Below are 15,084 nucleotides of genomic sequence, written 5' to 3'. Positions count from 1 at the left end.
ATTAATTTAAAATGAGTTTGCTTGCATATACATTTTACTGAAAATATTAAAATATGATAATACTGTTACTTAATATTAACATAGATTTTAGGTAAAAACTAGAATCTGGTCTTTTAAATTTGTACAGTTAAAATATAGCTGGTAGCAGACTTTCCCAAAGAGTAAATTGAAAATTTAGAGCTATAAAATTTATTAAGTAAACAAACATTATATAATGACTATTATGGATAAAACAAAATGCCCAGAAAGAGTAGTTGATTTGAATTGCTGGGGGAAGTGATTAGGAAATGCTTCAGATTAACCTTAAGCTGAGACTTGAAAGGTAGCAAAGAGTTAATCATGTGAAGATTACTCCAAGCAAAGAGTAGATTATGTACAAATGCCCTTAGGAAAGAAAGAGTTTATTGCCATGTTTTAGGAGCTGAAAGATGATCTCTGAGACTGTGATGATTAGTAAGTTCAAGGAAATGTGAGCCAAGATGAAATTGAATGGGATACAGAAAATACCTGGGAAAAATCTGATCATTGTAGTGAAGAAATTTCACACTTAGACACACCCAGATTGCTCCACATATGTTGTATTGTTAAAACATAAAAAGGATTGTCAAAAAATAGGGTGAATATTTCTGTAGGACAGAAATGGAACAGATATAAAAGCACTGAGTCTGGTGGAAAAACAGGACTACCAGGCTCTAGGGTCCCCTTTAGCTCTTCTGGGGTAAAGGGGACAAAAATTATAACAGAGGATCTAGAGCTGAGCTCGTGGCTAGAAGTTGAAAGCTGGGAATGGAGCTCCATTGCTGTGAAAAAGCATTGATGGTTGAATGCTGCCAAAGTTTTCTTGAAGCTACAGCTTTCTAGAAAGCTGTGTGCATAGAAATGCTAGAGTACCAAGAACTCTGAAGCAAACCATTCAGTGACTAGGTCTGCATCAGCGTGGAGCAGGAGCCCTAATACATAATTCTAAGAGCTGGTTCTAGACTAGAGTAGTGGGCTGGGAAGCAAGTAGAGGTAGTTGAAAATCTTTAGGAAGGATCAACACAGGCAGTAATGTCAGTAATCAACATAAATATGTTCCAGATAAAAATAACTTATGGAACTAACAACAACTCAGAGCATGTTTAGGGTATTCACAGAGTTAAAGGAACACAAAAACTAAAGTGAGCAGAGAAGTTACTCTAAAGGCTCATGTCAGAAATAATTATTTTTCATAATTGTTACAGAATAAGCCAGGAAATCACCTCTTAAGTCAGCCAACCTGAATTGTTTTTATTTTGCCAGTTTTCGAACATAAACCTTTCTCATAACCTGTTTTTATCAAAACATGACATAATTTTATTCATTTATATATTCGCTCTTGAGACAAATGATATTTCAGAGTTCTTCCTTTCACAGTCTGTATAATTGCATTTTTAAAAAACTAATTGCGGGGCGCCTGGGTGGCGCAGTCGGTTAAGCGTCCGACTTCAGCCAGGTCACGATCTCGCGGTCTGTGAGTTCGAGCCCCGCGTCGGGCTCTGGGCTGATGGCTCAGAGCCTGGAGCCTGCTTCTGATTCTGTGTCTCCCTCTCTCTCTGACCCTCCCCCGTTCATGCTCTGTCTCTCTCTGTCTCAAAAATAAATAAAAACGTTAAAAAAAAAAAATTAAAAAAAAAAAAAAAAAAAACTAATTGCTTGAGGTAGCCAGATACAGAATGATAACATTGGAGCAGGCTTAGTAGCCATTTTCATATTCTTGTATACCCAGAAAAAAATCAACATGAATTTTAAGTGCCTGTATTTTTTGCTTTTTTTGTTTCTTTTAGAGCAAATCTTTTTTTGTCTAATAAAAATACTAGTAAAATGTAATGAAGCAAATGCTTTCTGATATGTAATGTTAACATTTTCTTTTACTTCAGTGGATTTGGCATGATAACATGCAGTTTCTTCAAGACAAAAACATTTTCGAACATACATATTTTGGGTAAGTTTTGTAAATTTAATAATAGATTTTTGTTACACATTTAAAACAAATCTTCTTCTGTAAGAAATGTAACTTAACTTTTTTTTTAATTCTAGGTTTATGTGGCAGTTATGTAGTTGTATTCCCAGTACATTACCAGATCCTAAAGCTGTTTCCCTAATGACAGCAAAGGTAATCTATAAGCCTTAGATAGTTTTTCAAAATTGACTACTTTAAGATAATTAAATATTTTTTGCTTAATCTTTTCTTACAGTTAAGCACTTCCTTTGTCCTAGAGACGTTTATACATTCAAAAGAAAAGGTATGTGTTGTGTTTTCGTAGATTTTTGTGTCATTTATCAGATAACTTCTGGTTTTCATGATCTTTAGCTCAGAAGTAGATGCCTTAAGTGACTTCTTTCTTTTTCTTTTTTAGCCCACAATGCTTCAGTGGATTGAACTCCTGACCAAACAATTTAATAATAGTCAAGCAGCTTGTGAGGTGAGAATAATTCAACAAACAATGCATAATTTAATGTGCACTTTTTTTATTTACTTTTCTTCTTAGATGCTACAGCAAAATTATTGTATTTTATAATAGGGATCCCAATGTAAATTGTTCCTAAAATTACTTAACAACTGAGAAAGTTGTCATTTATGTGTCCTATCCATTACACTGATTAAATAATTGATTGTTAAGGTATTTAAAAATCCTTGGGTGCCTCTCCCCCCATGTATTAGAATTAAAAATACAGAAAATTCAGAAGACTGATACCAGATATTTCTTAACTAATTTTGAATATTATAAAACAATAGTTGACAACAAAATCTTCCTTCCCCCCCCAAGATAAAAATGCATATATCCTAGTATATCAGTTTATGTCCAATTTTATCTTCTATATTGTGGTCTAATATATCCCGGTAACAATATATCCTTAAGGATAATCTGCTCACAAGTAATGATCACTTAACCATATGGCATCTTACTGTTATTTTATCATTCCTTGATTAGTTCCCAAAGTGATATAAGCCTTTCTAGGAATGCAAGTCTTAAAATTTTCCTGAGGTGGGAGATAGCAGCATAGTGTACAATAAATGAAATTAGTTGAAGACTTTTTTTCTTTTTTTCTTTTCTTTTTTTAATTGTTTATTTTTGAGAAAGAGAGAGAGGGAGGGACAGCATTAGCAGGAGAGGGTCAGAGAGAGAGGGAGACACAGGATCGGAAGAAGGCTCCAGGCTCTGAGCTGTCAGCACAGAGCCTGACGTGGGGCTCGAACCCACAGACCGCAAGATCATGACCTGAACTGAGGTCAGACAACCAACTAGCCACCCAGGTGCCCTGAAGATATTTTTCTTATGTATAAGTTCATCTGATTATGCCTTGAAGCAGTGGAATTAGAGAATCTGATTGTTGTAGAATACAAATACAAAGCCATGATTTTTTAAAACTTTGTAATGAGCATTTCAAAATGAGCACAAAAGTAGAAAGATAATGAACTCTTGGGTACCTATCACCCAGTTTCAACAAATAGTAACATTATTTTGTTTTCATCTCTTCCTCGTGTCTGTTTTGAGGTATCTTAAAGCAAACCCAGATAGCATATCATACACATCCATGAGTACTGAGTATGTATCTCTGATGAGAACTTTAAAAAATATATATAACCATGATTCCATACTCCTAGTAAAATTAGAAGTGGTTCCTCAACATCATCCAATACTCACTTTGTGTTCACTTTTCTCTAGTTGTCTAAAACATGATTTCGCAGTGCCTGGGTGGCTCAGTCGGTTGAGTGCGGACTTAGGCTCAGGTCATGATCTCGCTGTCTGTGAATTTGAGCCCCACATCGGACTCTTTTGCTAATAGTTTAGAGCCTGGAGCCTGCTTTGGATCCTGTCTCCCTCTTTCTCTGCCCCTCCCCCACTTGTGCTCGGCCTCTCTCTCTCTCTCTCTCCCTCCCTCCCTCCCTCCCTCCCTCCCTCCCTCTCCCTGTCAAAAATAAACATTAAAAAAATTTTTTTTTAACATTTTTTGGGGCCACCTGGCTCGGCCCAGTGGTCTAAGCATCCAACTTTGGCTCAGGTCATGATCTCAGTTCATGAGTTCGAGGCCCATATCTTGCTGTCTGCTGTCAGTGCAGAGCCTGCTTCAGATCCTCTGTCTCCCTATCTACCCCCACCCCCAAATAAACAAACATTAAAAAAATTTTTTTAATGTTTTTCTTCTCTCAGTTTGCTTGTTTGAAGTAGTATTTAAACAAAGGCTACATTTTGCTTTTGTCTCATAAATCAACTTTCATCTGTAGCAGTTATTAACTTTTTTTTCTCTTTGCTACTTTGTCATTTGATCTGCAGAATTCTCTACGTGCTTGTTTTGACTGATTATATCCTCCTGGTGTTAGTTAACAAGTTCCTCTATTCTCTACCCCTTTCATGTTTTCATATATAGTGTTGCCACTACACACACACACACACACACACACACACACACACGTATATACACGTATATACGTGTGTGTGTGTGTGTGTGTGTAGTTAAAATTCTCTACACTTGTCAGTAATTGTGTATATGTACACAGTAAAATTCAGTATTACAGGAGTTAAGTGATTAAGAGATATCTGGAAATCATTGAGAATTGTCTTAGCATAAAGAAGTGTTTTTTGTTATCAAGGGAACATAATTTCTTTTCAAACAGAAAAAAACGAATCAATACATCATGTTATTAATAGGAACAAAAGATAACTGCAGTCTGACATCTGTGAGAAATAAGAGGAAAATAGTATTCCATTTTATTATGTTAAGGGCTGTAGGTTGCCATGATGCAGGTTGTACACTGTGATGTAGATGGCATTCATGAAATTCTGTAGTTAGAGGACCCTGATTGTGACTTTTGGCATTTTAGAGTTTTGGACTTTGTAACAGTTAAAGAATCTGTTTTGGTAAGAACTTAAACTAATCGAAACATTGACTAGAAGTAAAATCCTTATGTGATTTTTTTTTTTTTAATCCTATATTTAACAAGTATTGGTTGAATGTTTATATCACACTATTTTTCTACAGTGGTTTTTGGACCGTATGGCTGATGATGACTGGTGGCCAATGCAGATACTAATTAAGTGCCCTAATCAAATTGTGAGACAGGTAAGAAAAAGAGTGTTTGAAAAAGAGGTAGCCTTCAAACTAATAATTCTAATTTGCCTGTGAATGTATTTTAACCCAGCATTGAAAAGTAGTTTGAAAAGATTGACCTCTTATCAAAAAAATAATTTTGCTGTTGTTTCATCAGCTTCTTTTAGCAAATCAACTATCTTTCCAACCAAGTGATTAAAATCATTCACATTTCCTGGTTGTAGGAAGATAGCTTTAACTCCCTGTTCTCTCAGATCCTACTGTGGCTGCTTTCTGAGTTGTACTGATTCTTTTTCAGAACCTTAGATATTCTAACCATGGTAGAGTGTTGTAATGGCCTTAAAAACTAAATGAATAGTATATTACATTTCTGTGAAAGATTTTGAACTGTCACATGAAACAATTTGTGTCTCCTTAAATCTTTGGGAAAATTAGACAAAAAAAAAGTAAATATTTTATATTCACTTATGACACAGAACCGAAAATTTAATCTGAAAATGCCACTTTTCCCTTATTACTGACAAACAATTTTTACACCATAAAATTAATCAAAACCTTTCAAAGTGTAAAATACAGTAGTTCTATTCCCAGACTTACGCACCCATCATCTAATTTTTATAATCCTGCTAAGAGAAACTCCATACCTATTAAGTCACTCCCCATTTTATCCTGTTGCTTTTTTTCAGCCACTAATGACAGCCCCTTATCTATGAATTTGCCTACTTAATGATATGGATTTGCTTATTTAATGATAATTGGAGTCACACATTTTGTGGTCTTTTATGATTGTCACTGATTTAGCAGTGTTTTCAAGGTTTATCCATGTTGTAGCATGTATCTGTACTTTTTTGCCAAATTGTATTCCATTGAATGGATATACTAAATATTGTTTATCCATTCAGCAGTTGATGAACATTTGGGATGTTTTCACTTGGCTATTTTGAATAATGCTGCTCTGAACATTTGTGTACAAATATTTGTGTGGACATATGTTTTCAGTTATTTTGGGTATCTACCTAGGAGTGGAATTCCTGGGTCATATGATCACTCTAGGTTTAATATTTTAGGAACGACCAAAAATTTCCATGGTGTCTGCACCAGTTTATGTTCCCACCAGCAATCTATGAGATTTCTTTTTTTCACTATCTTCTTCAGCATTTGTTACTGTCTTTTTGATTTTAGCTCTCCTAATGTGTGTGAAGTAGTTAGTATGTCATTGTGGTTTTGGTTTACATTTCCCTAATACTTAATGATAGTGAACATCTTTTCATGTGCTTAGTGGCTATTTGTATATTTTATTTAGAGAATCCCAATCCTTTTTAATCCATGTTTCTTTTAGATAAACTTAAATCACATTTCCTTCCCCTAGTCATTGACCTCTGATAAGCAGCTATCCTTCCCTATTCCACTCTTTTAAAGAGATGGATGCTAAGTTTTCTGTTTTGTATATCTCCATTAATCAAGAGGTTTTTATGAAGCTTTGTGGGTTTTTTGTGTGTTTTCTATTACTGAAATGTATAGTTCATTGTTGTTTTTTCATTTATTACAAAAGTGATTATTTTTAAGCTACCTTTACCTTATATTTTTAGTCCAGGTGAGATGTCAGAAGAGCTTTAGAATGTCAAAAGATAATCTGTGGGGAAAAGAAATGGTTGGCAGAGAGTTTTGAATCATGTTAATTTTTTAGTATCTCTATTACCTGATAAAGTTGGCTCTTAGATTGTTATAACTTTTCGTTTATAGATGTTTCAGCGTTTGTGTATCCATGTGATTCAGAGACTTAGGCCTGTGCATGCTCATCTTTATCTACAACCAGGAATGGAAGATGGGTAAGAAGTGCCTTTTGAACATTTTATTTTTAAGCTTTTTAATTATCCACCTACAGAGTATTTTTAAATATCCACAGTGAAACATTTGGATTCTTCTATTTAAAAATAATCTGTAATGATACCGATCAAGGAGAGAAAACTTTTATTTTTGATCTTCAAAATTGTCTACAAGTAACTTCATGATTGAGTTAGCCAGACACAATAATTAGAATCCACCTACTTAAATTATTATAATTCGTACTGCAGTCTATTGCAAAGATGAAAGATAAATTTGGGTTTTTAAAAACATCTCTCCTTCCAGAATATCTGTCCCCAGACTTCATACTGTCTCTGAGATATTAAATTATATTTTCAGGTCAGATGATATGGATGCCTCAGTGGAAGATATTGGTGGTCGTTCGTGTGTCACTAGATTTGTGAGAACTCTGTTATTAATTATGGAACATGGTGTAAAACCTCACAGTAAACATCTTACAGAATACTTTGCCTTCCTTTATGAATTTGCCAAAATGGGTGAAGAAGAGGTAAAGCTATATCTTATTTATTTCTGGGATTATGTACCTGTTTTCAGTATTTAAAACTTCATTGTTTTTATGTTATATTTTTAAATCAATGTTTTTATTTTTAGAGCCAGTTTTTGCTTTCACTGCAAGCCATATCTACAATGGTACATTTTTACATGGGAACCAAAGGGCCTGAAAATGTAAGTGCAGTTCTCTCTCATATTGGGGGATTTAGGGGTCCATGTTTTCAAGTTTGTATCATGGAAAGTCCTTAGACATTAGAACCCTTTAAAGTCTCTTCTGGCCCTGATATTAGATAATGTTAAGGGTCTGAGTTTGGTTGATATTTTTAATGAATGTAGCAAGAGAAGAAATAATCAAATAATGATTTCATTGGCAAGGCCCTGGAACAAAGCAAATATATTTAGGCAAAGTGGCCACCACCTGTTTTGGAGTCCTATCAAACGTATGTCATCTCAGTGAACATTTTTGCTGGCCGTATTTTTAAGCCCTTTGCTATTGAGTTTGTAAAATCTTCCAAAAATTTAAGTAGCTGGTCTATTCATAATTATGAAAGTATTATATGAACTTTGTCTTGTCTGTGACAACCACATTGGCTTGTGCCCTATTTTTACTGTTGTTACCTCCGTTTTACAGATCAGGAACTTGAGGCTTAAAGAAGTTAACTTGTTTTAGACCACAGTGAATTGGGCTTTGATCTTTGGTCAGACTCCTGAGCTAAACTGTTAAACCATTATACAGTAATGCTTCTCAGAATATGGGCTTTTACTACCTAATTCCTGCCTGTATTGTGACCTGTTCAGACTGCTTTTCTTTTGCTTTTTAAAATCATAAAATGTCTTCAGCCTCTTGCATTTCAAAGCCCAAGTGCATATCTCTTTGGAAGACTTACTATTTGGATTATCTGAACACTATTAATTTGTGTAACTGGCATTTTTATTAAATAGGAAATGCTGTTTTATCATACTCATATAAAAGTTGATCTTGATTTATCTTCCAAGGGACTTGCCTGTAATTAAAAAGAAATTGTTAAAAGATTTATCCCTGTAGGTGAGGTGTAAATAGTCACGGTGTTGAGAATCATTGTTCTTTATAGTTCTGCCTGCTGTGTCTAAAGTTGTCGTGAATGTTGTTTAGACTCTTAAAAGTTAAGGTTAGGCCTTTGTGTGGTTGTTCTTTAATACATGCTCCTGCCACCATTTACATAGGGTAGTTTTGTAAAAGATTCAAGTTATTTTCTCTCTGGATAATTCAGTATTAACATATTTGTTCTAACATTTTGTTCTGTTCTAGCCTCAAGTTGAAGTATTATCAGAGGAAGAAGGGGAAGAAGAGGAGGAGGAAGAAGATATTCTCTCGCTGGCAGAAGAAAAGTACAGGCCGGCTGCCCTGGAAAAAATGATAGCTTTAGTTGCTCTGTTGGTTGAACAATCTCGCTCAGAAAGGTGAAATGTTTCAACATTCAAAATGCTTAAAGCATGTTTGATTTTATTCCTTCTACATACTTGTTTTACCACTACTAGCTTTTGTTACATAATTCCTTTTAAATAACACCACTATTTATCAACTCTTGTGGCATAAGTATTTCAATCTTTTGTATCAAACTCTTACTTTCACTGAGTCATGTTAGAAATATACGTTGAAGAAATATACAGTAAAATATTTAGCAAAATTATATGTGCGTTCATCCTTTGACCTAGCAATGCTACTTCCAGAAATGTGTGCCCCAAATACAGAAAGATGTATGTACAGTGATATTTATTGAAGTAGTTAGTTTATAACAGCAGAAGACTGGAAATAACCACCAAAAGGGGATTAGTTGACAAAAGCCAGCATCCACTCAGTAGAATACTCTATTGCTGAAGAAAAAAAGCATGGGAAATTATCTGTACTACCATGGAGAGGTGTTTAGGATAAATATTACTAAGTGAAAAAAGCACGGTGGAGAAAACTGTGTATAGTATGGTACTTTTTAAGAAAGGGGAGGCTATAAGGGGAGAGTGGGGGGGAGAGAGAGAGAGATTGAGAGCATGTACACCCAATTTCCATTATTCCTCATTATGGATCTCCTATTTCCAAATCTGCCTACTTGCTAGGATTTATTGCAATCCCAAAATAAGTACTCATGGCGCTTTTACAGTCATTTTTTTGTGGGCTGCAGATGTACATGTGCAGAGTGGCAAAAAATTAGTTACCTGACACATATTTTTCTAGCCAAGGTCAAACATGATGACACTGTGCCTTCCTGTTTCACTTCTCATGTTGTAAACAAATATCTTTTTCATGGTTTATGCCATGTTCGTCACATTTGTGCTTTTTTAGTGGCTTGGTATTTAAAATTGCCCCCATATATAGTGCTAAGTGCTATCTAGTGTTTCTAAGCCCATTAAGTCCGTAATGTGCCTTAAAGAGAAAATGCACATTAGACAAGCTTCATTCAGGTATCAGTTATAGTATTATTTGCTGTGACTTCACTGCTAATGAATGAACAACATATATTAAATAAAGTATCTTTAAATAGAAACACACATAAAACAAGGTAACGTATTGATTGGTTGAAGAAAATGTTGTGACCAGAGGCTCACAAGAGCCAACCTTGTATTTCCCTTATGAGCAATGGTTAAATAATCACTAATTCAATGTTTGCAGCACTTTATAGAACATAAGTACTACAATAACAAGAATTTACTGTATTTTTTAAAATTGAAGTCTAAATTAAGAAAAAAAAAGTAGGTTCCTGTGGTTGGGGGAGGGGAAAACAGACTAGAAAGGACAGAAATGAAAGCTTGACTTCTATGAATATATGTTGTTGTTTTTTTTTAGATTTAACTTGTAATCATGTAAATGTTTTATATAAGTGAATTAATAAAATGCAATCCCTAAAAACCAAAAGCAGACTGAAATAAATGAACTATATATTGACCTGGTGGCATAGTCATTGGAGAGGAATTCATTAAAATGACTTTAGAGCACATTAACTGTAAATTCCTAGTTGTACATGAAAGACAAAATTGTAAAATTATCCTAAACTGTTTTACTAAGTATATTGTTAATAATGTAATTGTGATTATTATTCTGAAACAAACGTATATTATAGAATAAAGCAAATAATAATTGTCAATGTCATTCGAAACGAAGATTTTCAGCAAAAGAAGGAAGAAATAGAGATAGAATATTTTAGGTTTTTAATATAAGTTCTTTAAAACTAAATTTGAATTTGGGAAGATCAGTAGAGTTTATGGTGTATTTTGTCTTAAGCAAACAAAAAATGTTTTATATACTCCGATTTTCTGAAAGGGCTTAGAAATCTTGCCCAACCCAGAATCCATGTGTGCCACTGGCATCTGGATTATAGTCTCCAGATATCATTTCCTGTGGTAAAAAAAATCAGGATTCCTTGAAAAAAAAAAAAAAGGCCAATTCCAGGTCTTGGGCAAGAAAGAAATGGGTCGTTTTGCAAAGCAGAGACCATCAGAGACTACTGAGATTATTTATGTTAAAAGGACTCAACCAATTTAAGGATATTTCTACTGGTTATAGATTGGACAACCCGAGTATCAGTAATATAAGAATAATTACAAGTGGACAAAAATGTAAAATGCATCACAGATGTTTAAATCCATGAGTTTGTAATGGTGCCTAAAAATTAACAAACAAAATACTTGTAACCTTTGGAGTATAGTAGGAAACCAAATCATAATTTTGGAAACTTATTAATAAAGGAATGATATCAAGCATTTATCTTATCAGCAAGAATTATCCCTCATGGCAACCAATGGGTAAATGAGAGGAAGTTTGCTGTCTTGGAGGTATTTGAGCTAATAAATGAGCAAGTAATGCTGGAATTAGTATGTCTGTATTTTGCAACCTGAATGAAGTAATGGATCTAGGAAATGATCATCATTGACTGAAAATGCTACAAAAAGACAGCCTTTCATTGTGTGCTTCCTGATGAAAGTCAATACCATCTCCTATAAAGCATGCTTGATTAAAAAGATCAAACCTAGATATGATCAAGTCTCTAGATCTAAACTACCAGTTTACAGGAAATACGGCGTCAGAGGAACATGTTAAAGCAACACCCCAAGGATACAGTGAACAAAATGGAAATGTGGGATATTCTTCAAGACGAACCACCTACTTTCTTCAATTCATAAATTTGCAAGATAAAAATAAAATTGGAGGGGAAACCAGTAGTCTCTAAGATACTTAAAAGACATTTGAACCACTTGGAACAGAGGACTTTATGTGGATCTTGATTCAAACAGATTAAATATTAAAAATTTTTTTAGAAACTTGAGGTAATCATACACTGGATATTGTATGATAGTAAAGAATTGTGGATTTATTTTAAGTGTGAGTAATGGTAGTATGGATGTTTTTTAAATTTTTCTGTTAGAAATATATACTGAAGTTTTTGGATTAAATGGTAAAATACTTGGAATTGCTTTAGAATAGTCCGTATTGAGTGAGTGAGAGGTACAAATGAAACACACCTGGTCATGAATTAGTAATTTGAAGCTGAGTAATGGGATACTTCCACAATCTTACTGTTTTCCTATGTGTCTGAAATGTTCTATAAGTTATTACAGAAATTATAAACTGGTAACTGAAAACTCTTTAGTATTTCTTATAAGTTCATTTTGTTTTAAAGGATCTCATGTAAAAAAAAAAAACAAACTAAGACCCATTCTAGTGTTTATAATACACAAAAATATAGCGTTAATTAAATGTGAAATAAAGTAGATTTGGGCTTCCACAATTCTGGTATCTTGAAAAATTGTCTAAGAGACATCTAGCAAGTAAGTTTAGCTAGCAGAAGGTTCAAAAGTCATTTTGTGTTAGTGGTTTGGTACAGTTGTAATTGAATTGGCAGTTTTGATGCATGTCATGATGCAAACAGCTGTAATGTAGCACAGAGGGAAGAAAAACTTATTTCCACTAATGTTTCCTTTCAGGCATTTGACATTATCACAGACTGACATGGCAGCATTAACAGGAGGAAAGGTAATACTTTCTATATTAGAGGATTTGATAATCACACAAATAATAATGGTTCTTAAATGAACAACTTTTACTTTTAACAGGGATTCCCCTTCTTGTTTCAACATATTCGTGATGGCATCAATATAAGACAAACTTGTAATCTGATTTTCAGCCTCTGTCGATACAATAATCGACTTGCAGAACATGTAAGTGCTGAGATACAGTCTTAAAGTTTTTTGGTAATTTTTAAAAGAATGTTCTGAAATCCTCCTTTTTCTGTTTTAGATTGTGTCTATGCTTTTCACATCAATAGCAAAGTTGACTCCTGAGGTATGTACACATTAGCTAATTCATGTTTTTAAGACTACTAGAGCTTTCAAATAAACCTTTCTAATTGTTCTTGAAAAAATATCAAGGTTTCTCCCATAACATAACTTAGTTTTATTTATTTGTTCTAAATGTTTGTTTATTTTAATAGAAAGAGCACAAGCAGAGGACTGGGGGGAGAGAGAGAGAGAGAGAGAGAGAGAGAGAGAGAGAGATTGATTGATTGATTTTGCGGGGCTGAAACTCACAAACCATGAGATCATGACCTAAGCCAAAATCAAGAGACACTTAAATGACTGAGCCACCCACGTGCCCCACCACAACTTAGTTTTAAGTGTGTAACTGAATACACTGAATTACCCCTTTGTATTTTGTTATCATAAATGTAATTTTCCCAATTAAATATAAATTTACATGTAAGTTTAACATACTAGAATGCCACCTAGATAGTAACCTTTGAAGTTTGATTTGAAGCATATATCATAATTGTGTTTAAGGAAAAAATAGACCAACCAGGACTCGGCATAGATGAAAAAAGATGTGGAAAATATAGTAATATAGTATTATATAAAAGTATTTTTGTAAAATGGTAATGTTACAGCCACTTTAGTGATACATACTTGTCAAATATTAATGTAAATTACACCTTAGTGATGAAGGGATGCTACACGAAACTTTTAACCTAAATTGTTCCAAGTACCAAGCTTGTCTCAATAATGAGTTTTGATTTGCTTTTTTTCCAAATTGACATCCAGAAGAATATGTGTTTTCTGTTACATGTGGTACCCTTGCAGTTGACTTTGTATCCCAGTTTGAGCCTGCTGCTTTATGATAGTTCAGTTTATATGCAGGAGTTCTGAGGTCTTGTAACACAGATTTAAATGTGATCTGTAGAAGAGTTTTACGTGTTTCTTTTCTGCAGAAACAGAGGGGTTCAAATACATTTAAATGCACAGGTATATATGTGTCTTACAGGCAGCCAATCCTTTCTTCAAGTTGTTGACTATGCTAATGGAGTTTGCTGGTGGACCTCCAGGAATGCCTCCCTTTGCATCTTACATTCTGCAGAGGATATGGGAGGTAAGTAAGTCTTGCAATAGATATTTTAGTATTTCTTTTTCTGAGAATTTTATTTTCGTAATGAAGTCATTAGCAGTTTAAGTACCAGTTTCTTCTTAGGTAATCCAGAATGGTTTAAGTAAGTCACAAGCCAGGGAAGAAGTCTTTAGTCAGGAGGTTTGGGGTTAAAAAGAGTTCTTGTCTAGTCTCCCACTCACCTTAAAGAAAGTCTTTAAAGACTTTCTTGTAGAGTCATAGAAAAAAGCCTTTAGCCAATCTAGGGTGCTCATTCCCCTCCCCTCAAAAAGGATTCTGTGAAGTGATAGGATCTTAGAAATACAAGCCAAGTGTTTTCAGCAGTTGACAGAAATGGTAGAGGAAGTACCAACAGCTTCCTCTCTTTCAGAGTTGCTGTTGTGGTCACCGAATTTCTTTTTAGTGAGCGTGAGGAAACCTACTCTCTAGACCAGGGGTCAGCAAACTTTTTCTCTAACTGGTCAGTTAGTAAACATTTTAGGCTTTGTGGGCCCTGTGATCTCACTTGGAACCACTCCACTGCTACTTTAGCATAAAACTATCTAGACAGTACATAATGAGCGGGTAAGGCCCAAAAGCCATAGTTTTCCAACTCTAGATTCCTAGGTTTCCTTTTCCCATGAAAAAAATCTCTCTAGCAGTGCAATTACTATTTTTCATTCTCATGAGCAGTAATAGATTAGGCAAGCAGTAAGAAAAATAAAGATGAGAAACTTTATAGAATTAAAAGCATTGTTAATTAAGTTTATAAATTTAACAAGACCTAAAAATCATTGAATTCTCTTCCTGGTTCTGTGTTAGAGCCCTTGGTTATTTTAATTTTATTTTGTAAACTAATGTCAGATTTTTCTGAATGATAGACATAGCTTTAAAAGTGGAGGAAAACATGGGTGAAACTTCTTTTAGGCTCTAGTTTTCAAAAGTCTGTCTTGGCTGTAAGTGTTTAATGGTATATACCAAAAGTAAGTAAAACAGTAACTGTTCAGTTGGTTTTATATTCCGTTCTTGTCATTTTATTTGTAGGTAATTGAATACAATCCTTCTCAGTGTCTGGATTGGTTGGCAGTACAGACACCCCGAAATAAACTGGCACACAGCTGGGTCCTGCAGAATATGGAAAACTGGGTCGAGCGGTTTCTTTTGGCTCACAATTATCCTAGAGTCAGGACTTGTAAGTCACATATTCAGAACTTATCGAACCATTTGTTCCAAGTTTTGCTTTTGTTTGTTTTTTAAGGTGACTATAGTAT

At 34.3% G+C, this 15,084-nt stretch overlaps 1 protein-coding gene across 11 annotated transcripts in view; it reads left to right on the top strand.

Moving 5' to 3' along the window:
- The window catches only part of USP34 (ubiquitin specific peptidase 34), a 252,897-nt gene that overhangs the window by 211,060 nt on the left and 26,753 nt on the right, over window positions 1-15,084 (top strand). For all 11 annotated transcript variants that reach the window (XM_045446153.1, XM_045446155.1, XM_045446151.1 and 8 more), the window contains 14 exons: window positions 1,899-1,963; window positions 2,059-2,134; window positions 2,217-2,264; window positions 2,379-2,444; window positions 5,005-5,085; window positions 6,817-6,902; window positions 7,258-7,426; window positions 7,531-7,605; window positions 8,720-8,871; window positions 12,385-12,433; window positions 12,514-12,618; window positions 12,698-12,742; window positions 13,715-13,819; window positions 14,858-15,005. In XM_045446153.1, coding sequence (XP_045302109.1) covers window positions 1,899-1,963; window positions 2,059-2,134; window positions 2,217-2,264; window positions 2,379-2,444; window positions 5,005-5,085; window positions 6,817-6,902; window positions 7,258-7,426; window positions 7,531-7,605; window positions 8,720-8,871; window positions 12,385-12,433; window positions 12,514-12,618; window positions 12,698-12,742; window positions 13,715-13,819; window positions 14,858-15,005 — 1,270 coding nt within the window. The remainder of the gene's footprint in view (window positions 1-1,898; window positions 1,964-2,058; window positions 2,135-2,216; window positions 2,265-2,378; window positions 2,445-5,004; window positions 5,086-6,816; window positions 6,903-7,257; window positions 7,427-7,530; window positions 7,606-8,719; window positions 8,872-12,384; window positions 12,434-12,513; window positions 12,619-12,697; window positions 12,743-13,714; window positions 13,820-14,857; window positions 15,006-15,084) is intronic.

This window comes from Leopardus geoffroyi, chromosome A3 (assembly GCF_018350155.1).
Source record: "Leopardus geoffroyi isolate Oge1 chromosome A3, O.geoffroyi_Oge1_pat1.0, whole genome shotgun sequence".
Lineage (NCBI taxonomy): Eukaryota > Metazoa > Chordata > Mammalia > Carnivora > Felidae > Leopardus > Leopardus geoffroyi.
The sequence above is the reverse complement of the archived record's forward strand: the minus strand, read 5'-3'. Positions and strand labels throughout refer to the sequence as shown.